Source organism: Plectropomus leopardus, chromosome 10 (genome assembly GCF_026936395.1).
Source record: "Plectropomus leopardus strain MGB_pleo_1.0 chromosome 10, ASM2693639v1, whole genome shotgun sequence".
In the NCBI taxonomy this organism is placed as follows: Eukaryota; Metazoa; Chordata; class Actinopteri; order Perciformes; family Serranidae; genus Plectropomus; species Plectropomus leopardus.
In genome coordinates, this window is record NC_142185.1 from 10,552,593 (window position 1) to 10,577,829 (window position 25,237).

The window sequence follows — 25,237 nt, forward strand, 5'->3', positions numbered from 1 at the left end:
AAAACACAAAAGTCTTTTGGGAGAACGTGCTTTTCTTGGGTAAGAATGCAAAAGTTACTCGGGAAAATAAAAAAGTGTTTTGGGAGAATTTTTTTTTCTTTCTCCATCAAAATTTGTATCTTTTTTTTGGCCTTTAATTTTTTTTCCATCATACAAATTTATTTTTCCACCATCTATTTTTTCACAATCAAAATCTTTTTTCACAATCAATTTTTTTTCCAGGATCTAAATTTCCTTCTCTCCCCATGTCTCTTTAGCAAGCTCAGTATCTTTCACATTAAATAATTTTGACATTTTTAAACAGCAGCACACCTTAAAGCTTTCATCAACTGTATCTGCTAATGAAGGAGGTGACGGTTTATGAACCGCAGCGCCACATTCACAAACACATCCACACCCACACAGAGCCTCCTCTGTCTGTGTACCAGTCCATCAGCCCTTTTCCATGAAACACACCAACACTACAGCTGCAGCTGTTGGTTGATAACTGAAACCTGTCACCAGTGATGGACTAATGTTGAACCATGGTGCCTGTCATGTGAAGGGAAATGGGAAGTCATGGTGAGTCATGATCGGCCACGGCTATACTGATCTTAGCAGGGGTACAAGCCTTCTTATTATCGCCCTCCCTCCCTTCAGCTCTCTCGTTGCACTTAAATCGCCACTGTATATGAATCTTAATGAAAACATCTCTCTCTGTCCGACCACCTCTGCATCGATTCTGCCCGCAGAGCCAGCGGAGTGCTTGACAAAATGTGATGTGTTATAGATTACAGATTACCATCTTAAAGTGCAATCAGCTCCATAAGAGATGAGATTGCTCCAGCATAGTGACATAACAAAACAACCCCTGTGACCGGGGCACGCAGATTCATAATAGCGATGTTTGCGTGAGTGTGTGTGTGTGTTGATAAATGTTTTTTATGAGAGACAGATGCAACCATATCATGAGTTTTTTATGTGATAAAGAGATACAGAGGGACCATATTGCCTGCTCATAATGTAGTCTTTGTCTACAAACACAGATGATTCCTTTGTCTCAACATAATGCGTGTGTATTTTCTCCATAAAATGAGGATTTACAGCATTTTTCTGTTTCTCAAAGCTGTGGTTTACAAGCTTGAGAAAAAAAAACATATGGATAATGTTCTTATGATCATATTAAATGAATCTGATTAATTGGGGGGGGGGCGGACGTTGAATATAAGTAGAATTACAGCCTCATGGTTAATGCTTCTGCGAACCAGTCAAGTTGCGGTCACAGTGTACAATCAAGTCTGTGAGAACATCAATGCTTCTCACACATCTTCCCCCAGCTGCACAGAGGAGCTCTACAATCTCAATATATTCAAGATAAGTGTCACCAATTTAATATCTGACCACATGACTCCCCCGCTGTCTCTGCATTACGATGTTGGATAATGGCCAGAAAAGAGTTTTTGCAGAACATTATGATGTCAAACATAAAGTTGGCCTTTGACCTTTTAGAAATAAAATGCCATCACTTCACAGTTTTATCCTATTTGGCATTTGTGTGAAAGTTTGTCATAATTAGTGTATGAAAGATTGACTTATGGCCAAAAACATGTTTTATGAGGTAAATTTGACCTCTGACCACCAAATTCTAATCATGAAATTCTCAAGTCCAAGTGAACCTTAGTGCCAAGTTTGAGGAAATTCTTTCAAGGTGTTTTTTTAAATATCACATTTACGAGAATGAGACAGGTCACATGGACCTTGACTTTTGACCTTTGACAACCAGAACCTAATTAGTTTATTTCTGAGTCCCAGCGGACATTTTCGCAAAATTTGAAGAAATTCCCCCAAGGTGTTCTTGAGATACCGAGTTCACAAGGATGGGACGGACACTTACAAACAAAATGCCTACACTGCAGAGGCATAAAAATTAGATAAGGGAGAGAAAATGGACAAATTAGACAATTTTTGATAACATATAAATGGAGACAGAGACAGAGACACAGGTAGGTCACGCACATGTGAGTGTGCGTGTGTGTGTGTGTGTGTGTGTGTGTGTGTCTGTTTCTGTGTGTCAGGGTTGTTGCTGACAATCACTGAGTGACCATGCATGTCTGCCCCCCCACAGACACACACACTGCTTCTTTTCCTTGGCCTCTTTGACCTCTGAACCGAACAGCTCAATTTCAGCCTACCCCTGCACACACACACACACACACTACAGGCGATGGGCGCCTGTGGACTTAAATAGCTCTGCGCTGTAGGACACTTGTAAATAACAACCTATTAGACCTGAGATGCTGCCACCAGCACTGCAAATCTCTCTCTTACTGGCATAGATTAACAATGACTTTTCAAAAAATGTTATCTTGTCATGACTAGAAGCAAACTGAAACTACGAAAATGTTTAGACATGTACTAAAAGTGTTACAATACAAAAAAACCTACAAAAACACACATACTGTATGTGTATAAGGTAATAAATAAATCAGAGGCTGTTGTTACAACCAGATTTTGTCCTCCTGGGAAACTACTGGACTTTAAATGGATGTAAGAAATTGAAAGAAAAGAGGAAAAAAGGGGCAAGAGGGGGGTCGGCAACAGAGAAGTGGAAGACACGGGTCTGAGCAAAAAACTGATCCAGAATAAGAACCGTGGAGTAAAACTGAAAAAATGATGCAGACAAGGAGACAGAGAAGTAGGTTTTTCACTCTTACAGCACAGTGCGAAAGTAAAGCAAAACAGAGCAGAGCTCAGCGGGCCTTTTCAACCTTTCAGCCTTTCAACAAACAGCCAGCCGGTGAAATATTGATGCTTCAATTCCAACAAAGAAATGTCTGAATGATTTCGGTACATCTGAGTGGGGAAATTCACCTATCTATAATTGATACAGCTGAAATGTTAATAACTGGATGGGAAAGTACCGGAACAGAGAAATAACGGGAGAGGGGGGAAAAGTGTAAGTGTGTGTGTGTGTTTTCTGCCCTCCTGCCTGTGTCAGTGGGTTTGTATCTGTGGCCCCTCACTCTCATAGTGCCCATTAGACTCCAGTGGTGTCTTCTCTGTTATGTGTGGGATGCATTAGGATGCATTCACCTGACATGACAGTCTCACAGAGATGAGTAAAGGCTAAAAGTTTAATTATAATTTACAGTTACTGTTTAAGAAATCTGTGAATAGTTGATTTATTTTAGCTTGTCCTGAATTTTTAAAAGAATTATATGTTTAAATTTTCAAAATTCTGGATCAAAAACCACTGTGGATACAAGTCTAAAAATCTCAGTGAGACTTTGTACTGTATGTAAATTTGTACAATTGTAGAATTTGCTCCATTCCCCTTAATAGTCCACATTCATATTCCTACTAAAAGGTCCCATATTATAAAGAGTCAAACATCTTTTTCTTTCATTTTATTTTATATACATTTTTTAACATAAGGCAGCTATAGGTGCTATTCAAATACTGTGCAAATATCAAAACTTTCAATCAACAGTGAAAAGCACAGTCAGTATTTTGAAATTGTGCCTTCAAACGAGCCGTGAGGAATTACCTTAAGTTGTGATTTCACAACTACACTATTAAAAGGCAGAAAGTGTCGCTACAATGCCGTTACAGTCATTCAGCGGAAATTTCACATTGCAGAGAACAGATACATAAGACCCGAAAACACTGACCAATCACACTGGGCTTTTTCAGGGCAGGGGGCTTAAAGAGAAGGGCACTAAAATGAAGCATTTCAGAAAGAATGGGAATACAAGAATATTCAGTCGGAGACAGTCTGACAAAATGAATGTGTTTTTGAACATTATAATATGTAAACATGTTGTATAGAAAGCTCACATACAACAACACTAACCGAATCATGAACCTGAAAATGAGCATAACACGGGACCTATAGGTACCTTGTAACCTATAAAAAATGATTTTACTATTATTTAGAATGTTATTTAAACTTCCTGCCTGAGTCATTTCTTCAGTAAGCTTAAATGTGTGTTCACATCTTAACCATTCTCATATATCTCTGCCAGCATTTTGTCCCTGATTACCCAGCCTGCCTGTTTGTTTTTCTTGATCTCTGTGTGCTTGTATTTTCATTTCACGCTGCAGAACTGCCTGCCTTTCTTTCAGTCTTACCATGCAAACTAAAGCCAAACAGCCCAAAACAATGATGGACACCAAATCCTCTAATCTGTGTTAATTCTTCCGAAGTGTGAAAACCATCCTGGAACAGTGAATGTGTTGTAATTAGACTTTGATAATTAGAGACAGGGGACCGAGGGAGGTCCCAAAGTGATTATTATGGGGATAGCTAAAGCCAGAGAAACAGGAGGAGAGTGGGCTGAAGTTCACCAAATACACCAACACCAAGAACACCAACTCTCACACTGAGACAGACTGGTGGAGGCTGAAACTCAAAAGAGACAGTGAGAGAAAAATCAGGGTTTTTTTTTTTTACAATAATTCGCCTCACTTCCCCTCATTTGTTAAAGCTGCAATCCAGCCTTTCAAACCATCTTAATCTTCCCATTTTTTAATTCACTCTTTTTAACTTGTCAGCCACATGCCTTCAAAATCCATCAATCCATGAATCCATCCATCCATCTTATCCTTACCTGCAGTCCAGTTTCTCTATCTCAAAATGTGGGTTGAAGTTTAAAACGATGCGTTGTGAGGGCTCAGGGGCTGTGATAACCCAGCGACAGTTCTGGTGAGGCGGGTACTCCAGAGGGTAGCCGGGGGTGGTGATGTATCCAGCATAACTGGCATCTAAATAGCCACCGCATGCCTCAGACGCTGGTTGGGGAGACAGAGAGACAGAAAGTGAAGTCAGGCAAAGTAAAGTAGAGGCAGAGACAAGATTATTTTCTGTCATTTTGTTCCATTTTATCATTTTGTGTAATGTATCTATATCTTTGTGAACAAGTTCTGAAAGCTTGACAAAATCATTAATTACTTTTATAAGGATACTTTAACCAGCTTTGTATCATAACAATGTAGTATGTGTCAATGAACTATAGTCTATCCATCTTAACTCCAGCCAGATTTCCCTGCTGCCCTCATTTTTGCTGGCTCTAGGGATGTTGCTTATATTTTTGTACGCTCTCCACTGTCGACACAAGGAGTATGGAAGCAGATGGAGAGAGTCAAACTCAGGCCAAATTTGGATTTTCAGGAACAGCTTTTACTGCACTGTTTAGTTGTAATAAGAGTTTGTTAACAGTGAGTGGGTTGCTATACTGTTGTATTGTGAAAACAGCCTGAAAAACTAAGATCAAATGGTAAAACTGAGCAACACAGATCAAATATGAACCAAAATTCTGTTACTGTTTTGCCTGTTTCTAACCTAAAATGTATTTAGAAACACATTTTAGTGCACCATTTGACTGTAATACAATAATTTGTGATTAGTGCCATAATGGTTCCTGCATTGTAAAAATGGAGGCTGAAAAAACAGATCAAATTGTAAAACTACTGCTGCATTGCCCATTTCAGAAACATATTTTAGAGCACTGTTTAACAGTAATTTAGGATTGTTTGTTACCACCATGTTGTTTCCTGTTTCATAATGGGTACATTTGCATGATTCCAGCAGGTTTTCTACATCCTTAAGCAAAAACCAATGCCGCAGTCCTTTTTCTGTTTTCTCTGATTACAATGAACCAATACCAAACATATTTGTGTATTTCTACTGTATAAACAGTTTTCAAACCAGTTTTGTGAAAACATCATATTCCCAGCTATACAATACTTCAATATTTTTCCATGGGTTAATACGCGATTTCACACATCCAACAAAGGTCACTGATTAGTGTTTTGCAATGTGATAAAAACAGGTAAGAAAGAAAAAAGAAGGGAACACGCAAAGAAATAAATCAATATTGAAAGAATATTTTGTTGCATAAAAAGACAACGACGACAGGCTGATCAGAAAACCTCCAAAGACAATATGCAACTATGATAACCTCATAGCAGCAAAAGAAAGTGTGGAGAGTCATCACGTTCAATGTTGTTTGCTTATCATGACTGACCAGGAGCACATCAAGATTCTTTATAAAGTCTTTTTTTTAACATATTTGTTCATTTAGCATGATTTCACACTTTGAAAAGGGCTCCAAACTAGCAAAGTGCAGATAAGAGCTGTGTTTGCTGAGACAGGATATGAGAAACAAGGAAACGTGTGTCCATGTGTCTGTGTGGATGTGGTGTCAGAGGTCAACTCAGCATCATGACACACAAAGACTGCATTCTGACCCATGAAGTCTGACACACTGACACACACAGAGTGAACAAGCCCTCCAGATGCCACAGTTACTGTCACAGAGCGGATCCACTTGTCAGCAGTCATACGTCTGCGTCGTGTCGCTAACAATGCTGCTCATTCACTGCCTGCAGATGCACCCTGGCATAGATGGGTAACTCATATATATCTGTGACACCCTACAGCATAACACACACACAACTCTACTGTATTACATCTATGGCATCTATTGTGCGCCATGCTGGCTGCCCTGTTTGATGAACTGCGCAGACTTTCTACATGAGCTTTATTGTTTAAGATGCGGTAAACGTAAGTTAAACCATCATGGTGGTTACATTGACTGGCATCTTTGTTAAGTCCAAGCACTAAATAACGGCACAGTATAAGCCACCGTCTACAGCAAGAGACTCAGTAACCAAAGTTGTTAGTTTGCTCATAACATCCTCCGAATACACCAACATATAAGTAATAATATGATGTCGGGCTTGGAGAAAAATTGCTTGTGAAAGACATATCCTGAGTACAGTCTTGGTTAAGAGAGGCAAAACAAGTGCTTTGCTTTTCTTAATATAATTTGCTAAGTAGACCATTACTTTGAAAGGACTTCTTCATCCAAGGAATTATTTCTGTGACTGCATTGTACATTTCAACCAAAGCAGATGGATTTCCAACAAATATTTTGGGCAAAATGATGGCCACAGTGGACCAGGTTATGCTAATAAAAACAGCATCTGTGAACGTCGGCTGCTTGCTGGGAAGAATTTGGCCGGTGAGCAACCCCTCAGATAATTTCCTGTTTATGAGAGGGGAAAAACAAACTCACAATCAAGCTCCTGACGGTCTATATTATTGTTTCAATCAGGGCCAAATGTCCCTGAAGAAACATGAAAAAAAGGAGAGAGAAACTGAGGAAGTTGTGTCTCAGTCTGTGCCACCGTCTAGGCCGCTGTGCTATGTGACATTTTATTTATTGCCACTGTGCTGAGTGGGGTGACATAGCCAAGTCAAACTACTCAGCAGAACACGACATATTTTAACACTATAAATAGCCTGGCTACTGTAAACCTACTCTGAAATGAGTCGCACATACACACGCACAGCATAAACACTTTATCAGACACCATCTTCTAAACAAATTCAAACGGGAAGGTAAAACAAACATGCAAAATCTCGCTTTTTTTATCATGGTTGCAAATATATGTGCACATTAAATGGTGCTTTCACACTCGAGAGTCAGCAAGGGCAGATAAAAGCGGAGGTCAGCTCTCAGCACACAAAGTGATTGACACTTTGGCATCGATATCTGGTGTCTACCTCACACCGCCTGCAAACAATTAGCAATCGCCCCCTGTGTATCTCTCTCTATTGCTCTGCCTCCGCTAGTCTCTCCCTCCTCCGGCATGCTGTGAGCCAACTAGTCGTGGCTATCTCCTCCTATCTGTTTCCAATCTCCCTGGTGACATACAGTAATACAGGAGTAGAGTTACAAGGCCTGTGTAACCCGGCCAGACGCATTTCATCTCAGCACCACCTGGATTAGTGTTTAACCACTCTGGAATCTCACAGCAGCATCAGCCAAACACCACTTTTAGCACACGGCCGTGGCTAACTGATGCGGACAAAAATCTGGGGTGTGCTGAGGCGAAGCGAAGGGGAAAACATCAAGAGAAATGTAGCTGGTTAATAACATTTTGCTTGGGACTCATGCTTGTTTTTAGTTAGTCAGGATAGATATTAAAGGGATAGTTAAGATTTTTAGAAGTGAGGTTGTATAAGCTACTTATCCATAGTCAGTGCATTACATGCAGTAGATGTCAGTCAGCACGCCCCCAGTTTGGAGAAGCAGGCTTCAGTCCCACATGGAAGCTAAGCAATGCACTGCTCTGGATAGGGTTTAGCAAAATAACAAGTTTTAGCAACATTAAGTCCCACGTGTAAATACCAGTATCAGCCAAGTATAAACTTCTGTGATGGCCACAGCCACACATGTTATAGTGACCCAACTCACACTCTTTAAACCTTTAAAACCTGAACCAACTGGCTGGATTTCTTTCAAAAGTATGGGAAGGGGGATATAAGCGATGTAACAAGAAATTACCCCCCAAAAAACAGAAAGAAATTCATAAAAAGTTTCAAGAAAACTATCTAAATTAAGCTGTAAAAAAGGGAAAATTAAAAAAACAGACCTCAAAAAAGAAGTAAAAACAAAAAATAAAAACAAAAACATTTATTCATAATTTTAAATATATAATTTTAAGAGTATGTATGTTAAACGTCTGTTATATTTTGGCACATTGCACTGAAATTAGGCAAAGCTCTCCTGACTGCAGGACTGTGACTTGAACTTCTGTGAATCTTCTGTGAAACATCTGTGCTATTAATCATCTTACTCAGGAAAAAAAAACACTTTTGAGTAGGCCTACTTCTCCTATAGCTGCCAACAGCTTGCACAACATTCCCAGATATAGAAAGGGTGAAAATAAGGTAATGTGCCTGTGGCCCCAGGCCCCCAAAACATTACATCTGCCCCTGGTAATAATAATAAGAGCTCCCTGCAAGTGGCTGGATGAGACATGGAGCGACGCATCCTGCTGTTCCTAAATAATTCCATCCAAAGTCTAAACATGAAACTAACACAAAGTAGCGTGTAGATGTCTACAGTCACCTCTGCAAATGTGTCTGTTTCAGACACTGTGATGCTCTGCGCTGTTTGACTGTCTCACTGCGCTGCCTCGGACCATCAGCTGTTTGATCCGCGATAATGAAACGCTGTGGAAGCACAAACGACTCGGTCGTCAAACACTCAGCTGTTCGTGTTGTCTGTCAAAACACGGCTGAAACGCGCTCTATCGACATTCTATCGACTACGTCTCATATTTCAATCGAGTAAAAGTTATTTCGCGGTTAATATCGTTATCATTTTATCGCCGAGCCCTCGGTTAAACTCATTCGTTTGTTACTTGCACAGGCTAATTTCGTTTTCAAACAACACTACTTGAACAATTAACATCACACAGTTGGTTAAATTTCAAATCTATTTGCATTTAACACTGTTTCACTGGTGTGCCCACATTTTAGTATCCAAGGGTTACACAAGCAATTTGTTTGATATTAATCATTTGTTTGTTTGTCTTTGAGCTACCGTGGCTGGAGGAGGTCCTTTCCTGGTTGAGCAAAAGGTGTGTCTAAGGTTTGGATGTATTGTACGGAAGTCTGAGAGCTGAGGATTTTCAAATTCTGGAGCCAACCCACTGGACTGAACCATTTGCTGCCATGTCATGGGGGGGTGGATTTAGGTGGTTTCGCCCTGTATTTATTTGTAGTTGGCGTCACCTTCAGAATGATTATGTTACGCTGACATCTTTTAAAGGCTTAGTCATTCAAATCTTGGTCTATAAATGTTCTTGTTTTTTGTCAACAACTCTTGAGTCCTTGTTGCTTTACTGTTCCTAGCAGCTACAGTACAACCCCACTTCAAAAAAATCTGAACTTTCCTTTTAAAATGAGAAGAATGTTTTTTTGTTTGTTTTGTTAGATTCAGTCTCAAGATAAGACTCTGAAAGAGTCAGTGAAGGTTTAAAAAGGATTACTTTACTCTGTACTAAGCCGCTGCTTTAACCCTTTGAAACCTGAGCAAATTGGTTTGATTTATTTCAAAAACATGGAAAGATGGCAATAAGCAACTAATCATGAAATGGCCCAAAATTAGCAAGAAATTAATAAAAGTTATATGAAAAATAGCCCAAATTGGTAAAATAAATAAAATTTAAGAAATAAATATTATAATAATGAATATACAGTATATGTTTCCTGTAACCTAGTTTTAAATATATAATTCTAATATAGTTTTCCTGATATATTTTCCCTGTTTTTTATATATATATATATATATAAGTTATTCCAGTATAATGAAACCTAAAGCCATGAAGCTTATGTTTGATTTTTGTTAAAACAATGTCAGATTTTATACGTTTATCTTCATTATTCTCATGTTTCCCGTCACTGTTATGTGATGTAATGCCAGTAGCATGCTTTTCTTTGTCTGTTTATGTATTTTTGATATTTTTTACTCAACCTCTTAGCTCCTCTCCTATCATCACCTCTGGCGTGCAGCCGATAAAGACAGCACCTCCAAGTGTCTGATGAATAAGGCTGGCGTGATAGAGAGGCAGACACTGTGTGTGCGTGAAGTATCCTGTCTGCTCTGCTTCAAGGGTCTATCAATCTCCACACACACAAAGTCATTTAAACGATTATCACATCCAAACAGGGCAGGAAGTGACACACACTGAGGTGATGAGTGCATGAATGACATCACCTCCTTTTGCAGGAGGGGCCACTTTAAGTGAATGCTGATAATGTTTGTTTATGTGATTCATGCACACACACATATAGATATACACACATTAAAAATATACTGAAGCAGCATATCAGTTGTAATTCTATAGAGTTCTGCAGTGATAGAGTGGTGTACTGCAGGAGTGAAGCATTTTTCTTTAAGGAGGGACAGCTCACTGCCATTTTTATGTCTATTTACCAGGAAACTGTATAAATACAGCTTCCAAAAGTAAATCTATGGCAGTGCTGATTTGTATTCTGCAGCAGCCTGACCTGCATGCTGAGAAGAAAGTGTAATGTCTGTGTGCCTGTGTGTCAGAACAGAGGAGATGCTGAGTTGGGGAAAAAGCCTGAATTCATGTCAGGAATTATCAAACAGGTAAAAGTGACAGGGAGGGGTGGAGAGTGTTAAAAAGAGAGAAAAGGAGCAAAAGAGATGTGAGTCAGATGCAGATGTTGAGAGAAAGTAGAAGGGCATTTCAGTTTCTCTGAATCTAGAGACATAATTTGCTCCACAGGAATTATAAAACTTGGCCAAACTTACATAAATAATAATCAAAACTGTAACAAACCAAAACATTTATTACAGAAGCATCTTATTGAAACTTCCACTGACTTTTATGGTAAGTTGGCAAGTATACTTTATAAACTGAAGGCAATTCATTCGACCTTCAACCACCAAACTCTAATCACTCTATTCTGAAGTCTAAAGTGGATGTTTGTGCCAAAATTGAGGAAAATCCCCTCAAAGGCCTTCTTGAGATGGATGCAAAGTCACAGTGACCTTATCTGTGACCTATGACAACCAAAGTCTAATCAGTTCTCCCTTTACTTAAAGTGAACATTTGTGCCATATCAAAAAAAAAAATCTGGGTGTTCTTGAGAGTGAGAGAGAAGAAGTCACAGTGACCTTTACCTTTACCTTTGACCACAAAAATCTAATAAAATCTTCACTGAGTCCAAATGGACGTTTGTGCCAGATTTGAAGAAATTCCCTACATATCGAGTTCAGAAGAATGGGATGAATGGACAACCCGAAAACATAATGCCTCAGGTAGGCAAACAGTGTTGTATAGTTTTTACGACAATGTCAACATACAATGAAACAGAACTGCCACATCAAAATACAACCATTGTCTCTGTCATAGTTTGTCTGTCCCTCACAGAAGACACACACAAACATCCCTCCTGTTGACCTGAGACTTTACACAAGACAGCATTTCTCTCAACCACATCAGCATGTGTGATCTATACACAGAGGTTGTATTTAGACCACCTATTCACAACAAAATGCACAAGTGCAAACTGCTGAACATCGCTTATCCTCCTCTGGCTTAGACATCACTGAATTCAGACCACACACACACACACACACACACACACACACACACACACACACACACACACACACACACAGGGAGTAAGCAGAAGTAAACGGTGCTAAACAGTCAAGCAGGGATATAAGACAGGTCACTGCATTATTTATGTCTCTCCGCCACGTTTAGTATTGCATCCTGATAACACCTATTCAGCAACTTTTCCCCACAAGTGCACACCCCAACACACACACATGCACCCATACGGAAATGTAATAAAACTTGCGTGCACTGCAACGTGCACACACACACCATCGTCCCAAACATGTTGAGAAAAACACACACGCTTCCACATGGAGCTGCTTTGTAAAACTGAACTAGATCTTTGTTTGTTGGCCCCGAATGCAAATTTTTTGACCCTGTTTCTAAACTCTCTCACAGATTCATTTCCCTCTGAGCAGAGAGGCTGATCTAAAGAGACACTTTTCAGCCTGTCGCAATCGGTTTGATAGTCTGTGAGAACTTTGCTATTGGACCATATTCAGCATTCATTTCTACTGGCCAGAGCTCATAATGAAAGCATTAAAGGTTTAGTAAGCATTTGAATATGAGAACGAGAAAGCGTCTAACCTAGCTAGCGGGAGAGCTTGTAAAGAGCAAGGCTATTATTTGGCAGATCAACTTATTATCCAACACTAGTCCCAATGTTCAACACATAATGCGAGCCTCGCATTTTCATTATTGTGACCTTGTTGGAAACAGATCCCTGAATTTAACAATCAATGCACTCTGGCCATCTGCATCAAAGCCAAAGGGGAAACGAATGCAAATGTCCCCATTGATTTCTATTCATTTCTTACAGTTTACAATGCATTTTCAGTGGCATGATTCCAGCATTAAGCATTCACAAAACACTTTAGGTGTTGTCACCTTAGGATAGAAGGATAGAAATACAGATACATTTGTAGCAAAAAGCTTTTTGTGTGATTCTGGGAATATGAGAAATGCTGAAAATAACAGGCTGAAATGTCTTCTTTGGATCAGAACCAAGGAGCTTTTAGTCACTGAAACCTGGGAAACTTCAGGAATGGACAGAGAGAGAGAGAGAGAGAGAGAGAGAGAGAGAGAGAGAGAGAGAGAGAGAGAGCATGCATGAGGGGGGGGGCTGAGCAGGACCAAAGAAAGCAAGAAAGAAAGAGAGCATAATGCCAGAACATCTGTCTCTCATCATCTGAAAAGAGAAAGTCAGCAGCTCTGAAAGCTCACTGGACAGAAAATTTAACTCTCTCTCTCTCTCTCACACACACACACACACAAACAGGTGGGGTAGTGCTTTTCTCCAGGTGCTCTGCATTAAGCCACAGTGGAAAACTACAGAGAGAAAAGAGTGTGTGTGCGTGTTTGTGTGTGTTAAACAGAGAGAGGGATGGCAGAGGACTACAAAGGATCTAAGAAACAAAAGGAGTGATGGGAAAGCAGAGAGAAAGCAGACAAGGACTCATGAAAAAAAAAGGATGAGTGTGTGATAAAGAAAAGGAACTGACGTGAGAACAAGCTTTTCAAACTCTGGAGTGCAGACGCCACCTGATCTATGAGGCTTCAGTGAGGAGAGCGAGAATATGACAGTGGACAAAGGAAGACACAGAAAAGATTTTAGATCAATAACAGCGTAACAGTGACTAAGTGGAGAGCTAACTGAAGGAGAAAAGTGTGAGAAAGGCGACAAAAAAAGAATGTTGAGGTGGATATAATGTTCAAATATGACTAGAGAGGAGGAGTTTGAGGTTGAATAAATTGGTTAGGGACATGGCGTTTTCCGTCCACCCCCCTTAAAACAACAAATAGAAGCGTTTTTTTGATCCTCCTTTCGGAGGAATGACATTATGTGTCTTTGCCTTCCCAAACTGTAACAAATCACCTCTGAAAATAAATGTTTTATGATGTGACAAAGCCATGGCCAGACCTCCTTCCTAAGCAGTCTATGTCGCTCTATAACAATCCCCTCTTTGCTCCTGTCGCACCCACGTGAGGGCCCAACATAAACGTGTGTCATTTGGGGGCACTTCCTGAAATGACTGATTCTGTTATTTTTCTTGTGGGACAAAACTTCATCTACAAAATGATCACTTGTAAACCAGTTGTTAGTGAAGAAAATATTGCTTTTCATGCATGCCTCACATGAAATGAAAACTCTTGATAGATTGGGGTAAAAGGGGGGGCATGGTAAACAACTGCAAAACTATAACAAAACATTTCTTTCCAAATGTTCACACATCTTGTGCAGTATAATCCACGTCTCATTTATCCAGTTGTATGCTTAGTACTTCCCAAACACACATGGGTGCTCAAACCTTGCTATTTAAAACACTTCCATGTAAACAAGTAACGTGCCTGGACAAGCTTATGTGTTTAAACTGTGTTGCACTACTCAAGCAACTCTTTTAAATGGACAGGTTTTGACCCTGTCGAAAATGCGTGTGTTTAGGAAGTATTGTTTATACAACTGAATGAATGAGACTTGGATTACCCTGCACAGGTTCTTTGATATGCATTTTGCTGCTATTTAATGTCGCCACCATTCACTCATTCACTCATCATTTTTTTATTCTTCATTCATCGTAAAGGCATGTAAGAAAAACAAAGTTTTCTTCCCAAATTCAAAGCAGTACCGGGTGAGTAATTGATATACAAGTCATCATTTTGGGGGTGCAGTATTCCTTTAAAAGCAACTTTAAAAAATAATAGAAAAAGCCACCTATCTAATGCTATACATGAGCCTTTTAAGATGTGTATGAATGAAGTCATTCTGACAAATCCTGTGAATGGATTTCCGACAGCTGAGCTTTATTCTCTTCCAAGCGAGCATGAACAGGGATGAGAATACATAGATTGGCACAGACTGACAGAGTCAGAAAGAATAGACAAGAGTATAAAAAAAAGAGGATGAAAGAGTGAAAAAGATTTCCCACCGTGCAAAAGTGGGGCAAAAAAGAAGGTGAGGGAAGTTTCCTAATCGGAGCGAGGGAAAACACTGACAGGGGGAGGTGTGGAGAAAGAGACAGAGTGCACTATTAAAGGAGAGGTGAAGTGCCATGAAAGAGGAAAACAACAGGATGATTCAGCGTGAAGGGAGGGAGAAAAAAAAGAAAACAACCTGTGGCCCCGCACGGCACTGCTCTGGAGGGACCGCTGAGGACACAGAAGGCTAAGCTTAACACACAAACACTTTTCTTTGTGCGGGTTTTAAAAGAAGTGAGGACCAGCAAATGTCCTCATTTGAAGGATGTCCATGATCCCTCCTTTCCTCTGAGGACATTTGTTCTTCACATGTGCACAAACACAAGAATACACACTCACACACCACATTCACACAGTCTCTCTCTCTCACACACACACACACACACACACACACACACACACACACACTGATCTCCCCTTCCTCTCTAATTACTCCAGTCATTACCAATGGCCAATGAAGACACTAGAATACTAACAGTTTACTAATGACATGATAACTGTAATTAGAACATCCTGCTGGACCCGCTAATTGTCCTTTCCCTTTTACAGACGAGAGAGAGACTGTGCCGAGGGTTAATTTGCTTAATGTTTATTCGCTCCCTGCAAACCAGCTTGTTGATGTCAGTCCACCGGCCCGGCTGTTGTTAAACCACTATTATTCTAATGACAGGAAGACTAATTTACTCTCATTTAATTGCCAGATTTCTTTTTTTATGTCTAATTTAAATGTGTTTTCTTGAGAGTTGCCTTGATAAGAAAAAAAAGGAAATGAAAAAAGAGCAGTCTGAGATGAATGAAGGATAACCCTTAATCCTGAAACCTGGTGGAAAACACCTGCTACCTGCAGGATAATTAAATCAGTTTTTGAGAAAGTCTCCAGCAAAGTGTCACCTGCCTCAGATTAGCATACTGAGATGTCAAGTACAAAAGATTTAGGGACTGTTTGTTATTTATGCGAAGGGAGAGGAGGCATTTCAAATATTTAATTGTAACTTTAAATGGTTGTATTTTTGTACTGATTTTAAATAACCTCTTAACTCCAAATCTGGCTGTTGGGTTTGAAAGATTTTTTTTATTTTTAAAAAAATAACCATAATTACACCGTTTAACTTGGCAAGAAACTGTAAGAAAATATGGTCAGATTTTTTACATATCTGACGGTCCTTAAACAAATGGGCTGAGAATGCCTTCTCTTAAAAATCTATTTATTCTTCAGGAATCATTTTAAAATTTTACCAAAAATAAATGTTTTCACTAACCAGATCCTGTAAAAAAACAACAAAAAAACATTCAATTTTTATCTCCTGCATGCACGACAATGGTAAACAAGTTCAGTTTTTTTAGACTCCAGGATTTGGTTTTAATTTTCATTTAAGTTAGAAAAACAGCAGTGCGCACAATTCCAAAAATCTTATAGAATACAATAAAATACAAGACCGGCACTCATAAAACTTCACTTATTTCACTTATCATCATGACGCTGATGATGGCTCTTTTTTCCATGTCTATTTTTGTCCATAAATAAATGAGTGTTCAAGTCCTTTTAGTTTTCTCAGCTTTTAATTTTGTAAGGAGGATTTGCATTATGCTTAATAAATTTGTTTTGGTGATGATTTTCTGCTATTTGCTCATTGCATTGCTCCAATATTTACATTTAGTGTGAACATCAAAAAAATGATAGGGCCTGTTTATGGTGGAAGAAGAGTCATGTTTTTTCCTAAAAAAAGGTAAAATATTTGTACCTTTGGAAAGAGTCAAGGTAAAATGAAGAAATGAGTTCCCACCCCAGCCACCCTACTTCATAGGTATATTTAGTACAGTCCCTAAAAATATCACCATAAAGGGACTGCTGGACATGTCTTAATTTCAGATTATTTAATATAAAAAAAAAAATCTGGTTTGCTTTTTGGTTTCAGGGAAAAGGCCTCTGTTTCAAACTATTACTGAAAAAGAATGAGCTATATCCAATAAGTGTATGCAAAATCTCTTCAGCTACACTGTTATTTAATTTTGTGGACAATTATTTGGAAAATTGAGTCTTTTGCCTACATTATAATAAGAGTTTTTACTAATAATGTGCTTTACCTTGGCCAGAAACCCTCCAGTGCTTGACAGACGAGAGGAATAAATCTGGGTTGCTTTACTGCAGGTGGCTCCACTCAACTACTGCTTCACACTCTGCTGCTTTCCTCTTATTTCACTAATGCCCTCTCATGCTCTCCTCTCTCGCTCTGCTTCTCCCTCTCTCTTTTGCTCTACCACCACGCCTCGCTCTCTCCACCTCTTTCTCTCCACTCTCTCTTTTCATTGCTTCATTGTGCTTTATTGGGATTAAAGTTTGCGAGCCACATTAGCAAAGTGTTTCCTGGCTTTGTGTATCATCTAACACATCTGACAATACAGCAGTAATAAAGAAGGACTCGTGCTGGGAAAAAAAACAATCACAGAAAATTACGAGACGATATGGGAAATACTGAGACAAACATATATGGATGAGCTGATTTCAGAGGCGCTAATTGCCCCTTTCTTTTTATAGCTGGCTGCAATATATTTTGCTCCTAATATTGAGCATTCACTCTTTTTTACTCTGCTATTTGACTTATGCTGATGGATTTCCAGCCCTTTCTCGAGTGTGCTTGCCATTCTTCATATGCACTGAGTAATTATCCACGGAAACACAAGATTACAGTGAAAGGAACAAATACATTTGTATTTATAGAATGTAATATCTGTAATATTTCAGGCTAATAACTAATCTTTTCTAATGCAAAGTAATTACACAGAACGGCTGTGTTAGAGGCAGCGAGACGCTTCATTTTGGAACATGCTAAAACAGGCTATAACCCACATTGTGTGAACAAATGACATGGATGGTTTGTTTTATTGATGGCCAATTGAAACTTACAAAGCATTATGACCTCCATCAATGTAACATTTAATTATTACAAGGCAGCCTCTGCGGTGCGACACAGCGCCAGGTTGTGTTAGATGTGGGGCAAAAGCCTGTGGATGGAAAATAACTCATGCATTAGGAACGGCCAGCATATGTGGAGTACAGAGAGTAACTTAAGTCTTTCAATTCTGCAGAGACAATAAAAAGCATGTAAGAGCATGCCTGTTCTGTGTCATGACGTCAAAAACCAACTTTTTGCAGAATAAGTGGACCTTGAAACTCTGCCAAACTAATATTTCCATATATATGTAGGTGGTGTTGTTCACTTTTCACTTCAAAGTCTGACAAGGAATCTAGAAAACTTTGAAAATGCAAGTAAATATAACTATGGATGTTAATTTATGTTACTTTATATCTAATAGTTAAGTTTACTTAAAATTGAGTTTTATTTACTTAATTTTGTGAAGTTGTTGCAACTTAAAAATGACAGGTTTAGTTGAATTAGTCTTTTAAAGTTCATCAACTCCATTAAACCAAGTATCCTTTGCTATGTGTTGGTATTCTGCCAGTTGCATAAATCATATTTGCATATTCCTAAAGGTATTAAGAAACAGAACTCAAAGATCTCCTGACCTCATTTGCAAAATGATCAAGTGAAGTCAGACTAACTTGATTTACTGAAGTTGCTGACACACAAAGAACAAGGTCATTTCACTTGTCATTTTTAAGTTCCAACAACTTCACAAAATTAACTAAATCTCAAGTAAATGTAACACTTAGCTACTGTATATGGTAAAGATAATTTAAGATTTGTAGTTATATTTACTTTCTCTTTTCAAGGCAATCAGGTTACAAGATTAATTTAAGCAAGATCAGCTTGTGCAGTGCACTGGATTGGTTGCAGCCCTCAAGAACAGTCAGAGAAACCAGTCCTTAGTGCAAACCTGTGGGCATGTCACCCCACTGTTAGCTTCCTCCCCACACTGTGCATCACAGTGAGCCTGTTTCATCATCCTGCATATTTCAGCAGAGACACTATAGAGGCAGACAGCTGGTCTTGAGTGGCCAATTATGTCCGTTTATCTCCCTTGCAGGCACAGCTGTGATCAAACGGAATGAAGAAACAGGATCAAACAGCGAGGCTAAAAATCATTCTTCCGTTTCGTTCACTTCTTCGTGCAGCTTCCCTCAGCCTGTTTCTGTCTCTGTTACTTCCTCCCCCTGTACTTCCATCCCTCCCTCCCTCCCTCCCTCTCTCTCTCTCTCTCTCTCTCTCTCTATATATATATATATATATATATATATATATATATATATATATATATATACTCACACACACACACACACACACACACACACACACACACACACACACACACACCTCTGCTTTCCTTGCTCATCTCTCCGGAGACAGCGGAGCAGAGCATCTGTAAAAGTTTACTGCTGAGGAAGCTTCATCCTGCATAGCTTACTGCTGAGCGACTGTGTGTGTTCCAGTGGTTTTCAGGGTGCCAGCGGCGAGAACTCGAACTGAGTTTGAGGGTCTTCCCGGAAAAATAAAGGTTTGTCTGTTATTAACTAAAGAATCTTTAGAGAACTGATCAGCATCAAAAGCAGAAGTACTCGGTTGTGGGGAAAGATAGTGGTCATGTTTTTTAAAAAGCAATGATGACTGTAGGAGGTGGAAGAGAAACCCCGGTCTCTGGTGTCTAAGGCATCGCACTTCCTTCTTTGGTGGTGAATGTATACATGGACCATTTAAAGCCGCTGATCAAATCACCAGATGTCATTCGACAGAGAAAAAAATTAAGTGAAATCGCCTCATTCTGCACATATTTTCTCACATCAGAGGTGAAGTGTGATGTTCTGGAAAGAATGCCTCCACTGTTCTCTCGGTTGTTTCTCCAAAACAACATTTGGCAGACGGGGCACTCAATCCAAGTCATGAGATCCTGCAAAAGCCCCAGCTAGCCTCCTAATTCAGCCCTAAACCAATATAAACCAGAATGCAACCAACTCCTCCACAGCTGCCCTCTCTCAATTCCTTCTTTTGTAAATTGTAATCACACAAATATCTTAAAGCAGAAAGTGAACGCTGAGGTTGAGTATAAAACAAGCATATATTTTTGCACAGACAGCCACGAGAAACCAATGAAAGATACAAAAATAGATGTTTTGCTTGTAAATCAATGAAAGGAAACATAGTTTTACTGTAAAATATTGCACAAATGGCTTTTTCTCTCATTTGGTTTATCAAACAACCTGCTTCTTACTTCTTATTGGCTGAGTCACTCAAAGTTACCCATACAGGCACACCTGTAGACGCTTGACAGGGTATTTCAGTATTGGTGCACTGACTTGAAGCCACTGCAGGTAGCTTTTCTTTTTACCAAATCAACTAAAAAACGTCACTCCTCTGTGAAACAGAGAAGATCGGTGCATAAAACGTTTGCTTGAGTTCGCCCTGTGCCTAAAATCGTTTGCTTACGCACAAATCAAAACCTACATTATTGTACCAACGCAATGAGCCTTTGCCTTATCACTCAGAGCGTGTACCGCTTCTCGCAGCTATAAACCTCCGCGCACACGGACTCGGGCGGTGATAGACCTCCATGCGCCCGGAGCGCTGGTGCTTCACTCCGACAGACGGAGACAGAAGCTCGATCAAATTCACCGCCACCTTTTCGCAAAACCTACACTTTAAACGGATTGCCCTGCCGCCTGCCTCGAGGCAAAGGTCTTTCAAGGAATGTTATAAGACTGCATCATAGTGACACCTTAGAGAGATGAAACAAGCGCGATAGAGCCACGACTGAGCAGCGCTGCCCAGCGCTGACATTAGTCCCGATAGGAACATTACAGTGATTTTTCATTATTGAAGAGCCCCTCTGAGAACAGTCATTGATTAAGCTGCAGATTAAAATCCACAAGATGTTGTTCAGGATGACAAAAATCAATATAGATACCGATCCAGCATCCCACCATGCCTCAGTTAAAGTAGGACGGAAAAGACCGAAGAGAGGCGATGGAAACGTTGCCGGTGATGATATAGAAAAATGATTAGAAAGTTGTGCCAATTGGCGACATCAAGCATTAACCATAACGCAAATGTCTATTTGGGAGGTTTAGTTAGAGACACATATTACTGATTTCTTTGTGACGGCTCATTCCAAGTTATTCAACCACTTTTTTAAAAAAAAATCTTTCCACCTCTGGTCCAGACGGAGCGAGATGGGTCAAGGAGAGTTTAAAGACTGGACATCCCGCCTGGATTTCCCTCCTCATTGTAAACTAATCAGGCACTATGATTGTCAAACGCATTATTTAGACGGGAGGGAAGGCTGGGGCCGCCTCTGTAGCCACAAAATAATGTCGGTTCCCTCAAAGTGTTTTTTTTTTATACATTTATTTACGCATTTGGAGTAACGGAAAAACTCGCTTTCCCCTAGCTCTAATGTTTGTGATGTGGATTAGGGAAAATGCTCCCTCAAAAAGCCGTTTAATTCCCATTTGACACCTATGTGTGACGGTGTGATTTGAGCGGGCAGCAAAAGTGTCAAACTTACCTCCTTCCTCTGCTTTGACTGCTGACGGCGAGAGAAAAGCCAGTAAACATCCAAAGAGCCATAGGAATAAATCCATCTTTCCCCCTCGGATGTGTAGAAGAAGCACCTTCTCCTCCTGTATAGTTTTAGTCTGTATATCTTAAGTCCAAAGTCCTATTTTACTCTCCTTTACCACACGTCTCAGTGTCTTTGAAGTGCAAGAAGTGACCAAAATCCAGCACAAACGCCGGGTTGCGTTCCCCGGGCTCTCCAAGAATACCGCGCCGATTAAACACTGTTTGTAGACTATTTGCAAGAGCTTTATCCACGTGTGCTTTTACAGACAAACTAATTTGCTCAAGTTGATCCAAAAATCAGCGCTATATCTACTCTAGATGCATCTTGAAAGCCTCAAAATCCATTGCGGTGCGCACAGTCGGCAGCACTGTGTCCCCCCTGTCACAACGCGCGTGGGAATATAAACCTTGTCTTCACACTCGCTGACAGACAAAATCACAAGATTAAAACAAAGTAGAAATCACTGGCGGAACGCACCAGGAAGAAGGAGAAACATCAGCAAACGACTATTAACTTTGACAAAACCTGCTAAAAAAGTAGCATGAGTGTTTCCTCTTCCTCTCGATAAAATATCCCCAAATCTTTTGCTCTGTCTCTCTTTCCAAATTGCACATTTACTTGGTAAAAGCACGTGTGATTGGAAAAGCAAAAAACATTTTTTTTCAAATCGATTATCCTCTTATTTTACTGTCCAGATAAAAGTCCGTTCTTGCGCAAAAGATAACACAAGATCTCATGGAGGAGGCAGCTCCGGCGTGCGTGCGTAAAACTGATCGGGAGAAAATAATCGTGCAGCCTCGCCGCTCTCCTCTTGCAAACTGTGCGTCTCTTCGCTGAAACACGCGCTTCTATGCCCGCTCCCCGCTGTCTCTCTCTCTCTTTCCTTCACGCTCAGTCTCTCGCTCTCTCCGGCAGTGCGCTCCTTCCCCTCCGATCTCCGCCGGGTTTGTGGCAGTGAGCAGGACTGCTCACTCAGTCCCCTGTCTCGGGGTGCGTGTACGCCGCGCGCGCGCGCGTGTATCGGATTACAGTAGGCACCTCGGCCCGCCTCCATATAGCCCCTCACTGATTAAAGAGCAGTTTCATCTCCCTCTCACTCCTCTCTCTCTCTCTTTTTGCCTCACCCTCTCCTACCTTCCCATATTGCTCCCTGATTCATTTTCACCACTCCTTTTTCCTTCTCAAGCTAGAAACTCTCTTCATTCCTCCTTTATTTCCCCCTCATCTCTCTCTTTTTTCCTTTTACCTTTCTCTATGTCTTTAGTATTTAATAGAAAGAAAGGAGGTGGAAAGAAGTAAGGCAGAAAGAAAGAGAAGGAGGAAACCTACAGCACAGCTTTATGAGCTTTGTAGTAGTGCTGGGAGCTTTAAAAGAAACCTGGAGCTGATTTACAGCATTACAGTGGAAACACTGACCATGTGCACCTATAAACTAATTAAAACGGAAATGAATCTGATGGCTAACCAGTAGTAAAAAAAACACTGTTTTTCAGTAATTAAATTGGTTATTTTCTTGTCTGAGAAAAAGACACATTTACTTGTCATGCAGGGCCGCCTTTGTGTTAATACATTTTTGAGCTCTTGGATGCAAAAGTTCACACACATCTTTGTGCATGCACATACACGCACACACATGCACACACACACTGAATGAGAACGGGCTGCAGAAATACACTCACACATTCACAGACATTTGTCTGCAGGCCAGGGCAAAAAGCTGTTCACCAAGGGCACATGGGTCAGTGGCAAGCAGACTCTAAATAAGGGGAGGAAGATATAGACAGCAACACAATGCTGACACACACACACACACACACACACACACACACACACACACGAACAAACACAAACACAGAAAAATTGGGTTGAATGGCAAATAGCCATAGGACAATTTAATGAGGAAAAAAAGCACTTAATACTGAATTTTTGTGCTACTATGCCCCCCCTAAAAATGTCTCTCTCTAACCGCTTTTACACCACTTGTTCAAGGTGGGAATATCAAGCCATAATGCCAACTCGCCATTCTGTATAAAAGGTACAATAATAGAATTTGGGGACAGAAATGTCTCTCCTTTAATCAGCGCCAAATAATCTGTGTAAACAGGACAGCCAGCAGGATGGTACCATGGGCAGAACAGGTGTGATGACCCAACATATTATGTGTGTGACCTGACGCTGGAGATTTTAAAAGTAGTGAGTAGCAGATAGTGGCTAACTCAAAGATGAAGAAGAGCGGTTGTAAATGCCCACTAATTGGGAAAAAAAATTAGATTTGGGAGCTTTGTACCTTCCAAACAGAGCATGTGAGCAGTTGCCACATAAAGAATGATAAATGATTGTTGTTGCCATGTTATGCCATTGTTAAAATTTATAAAAGTTCTGCCAGCATGTATGTTACATGTCACACAAATGGCCAATGGTGTTGGGTTAACCAACCAACTTAGCAAGACATGGCCCAAAACATCAGCATAAAATCAGTAAAAAAAAAAAAAAATTAAAAGAAAATTACACAGAAATAATCAAAAAATCAAAAAATAAAATAAATGTAAAATCAAAAATGAACAAGAAAATGACCATAAAAGTGCTGAAAAAATAAATGCATTCATTTTATATATTTTTATTTTTTAAGATTTTGTCTGTGACATAATTTTAAATGTAAAATTATTGTAATTATAAATGTAAATTTGTAGTCATTTACCCAATTTTTATGATAATTAACAATTTTCCCTTCTTTTGCAAAACTAATTTAGGCAATTTTCTTGTAACATGTTACTAATTTTTTGCCATTCCTGAGACATTTTTTGCTAAGGTGGTTCAGAAAGGAATCAGACCAATTTGCTAGGGTTTCAAAGGGTCAAATAGCTTATGAAAGGCCTCGAAACACAACACAAGAAAACTGATTCTGATCTGGGTTTCAAAGGGTTAAATGTCACCCCCGTCACACCTTACTTTAATCTGTGATGGCAGCATGCTATTTAAATCACACACTGGCATGGGTACTGTTTTTTGGTTCTGTGTAAAAATGCAAAAGGGCCATAAAGAACGGACTTCATAGCGGCCCTATATGGCGATCTCTGTGTAGAAAGGGCCTCTCATAGTAGTATAATACACGGAGGATGTCAGTGGGAGGTGTGTTTTAGGGCCTGTAACGATACCAAAGCTTGTGGTCTGCAAAACTAACCGAACCTTGGCTCTCGCACTGCCTTCCCAGGACACGCCCTGCACACATTCACACACAGATGCACACACATATAGGCCATAATGACACAGCTGAACTCACCATTGACCGCTTAGTAAAAATCAAGTTAAGCAAAGAGTTATCTCGTGGGAAGAAAATCCCTTTCAAACACTCTTTTTCTTTTATGAAAGGAAAATCACTCGAGTGCTGATACTTTCTTTATACACGGCGTGAAAATCAAATATAGCCCCTTGAACTTTTCTGACAAAAACTTTTCTTAAACACTGACATACTTATTTTACTACCCAATGCCACAATCAGTTTTGCTATTACTTTAACTGGACTACAGTTACCAGCAGGCCTGTGAATCACTGGTCTCAGCTCAGGACAGTGACATGTGACATACACACGCAGGCGCACATACACACCATCAAACTGTCACTCAGACGTTTCCCAACATCTCTGGAGGTCTGACGGTATTAAGTTCTTTTTCCATGACAGGTCTGAGTGTGTGTGTGTGTGTGTGTGTGTGTGTGTGTGTGTGTGTGTGTGTGTGTGTGTGTGTGTGTAAGAGAGAGTAACAGCCACCCTACTCATTCCTTGGGTCCCTCTGGTCGTACGACCTCTGTAACCTGT

The 25,237-nt window shown here is 39.9% G+C and overlaps 1 protein-coding gene across 3 annotated transcripts in view; it reads right to left on the reverse strand.

The window, feature by feature from the left end:
- LOC121949453 (neuropilin-2-like) overlaps positions 1-22,357 on the reverse strand; it is a 124,564-nt gene extending 102,207 nt beyond the window's left edge. For all 3 annotated transcript variants that reach the window (XM_042495145.2, XM_042495143.2, XM_042495144.2), the window contains exons 1-2: positions 21,367-22,357; positions 4,590-4,770 (exon numbers count right to left, since the gene is read on the reverse strand). In XM_042495145.2, coding sequence (XP_042351079.1) covers positions 4,590-4,770; positions 21,367-21,442 — 257 coding nt within the window. In that variant the 5' untranslated portion in view covers positions 21,443-22,357. The remainder of the gene's footprint in view (positions 1-4,589; positions 4,771-21,366) is intronic.
- Between the last annotated feature and the right edge of the window lie 2,880 nt (positions 22,358-25,237).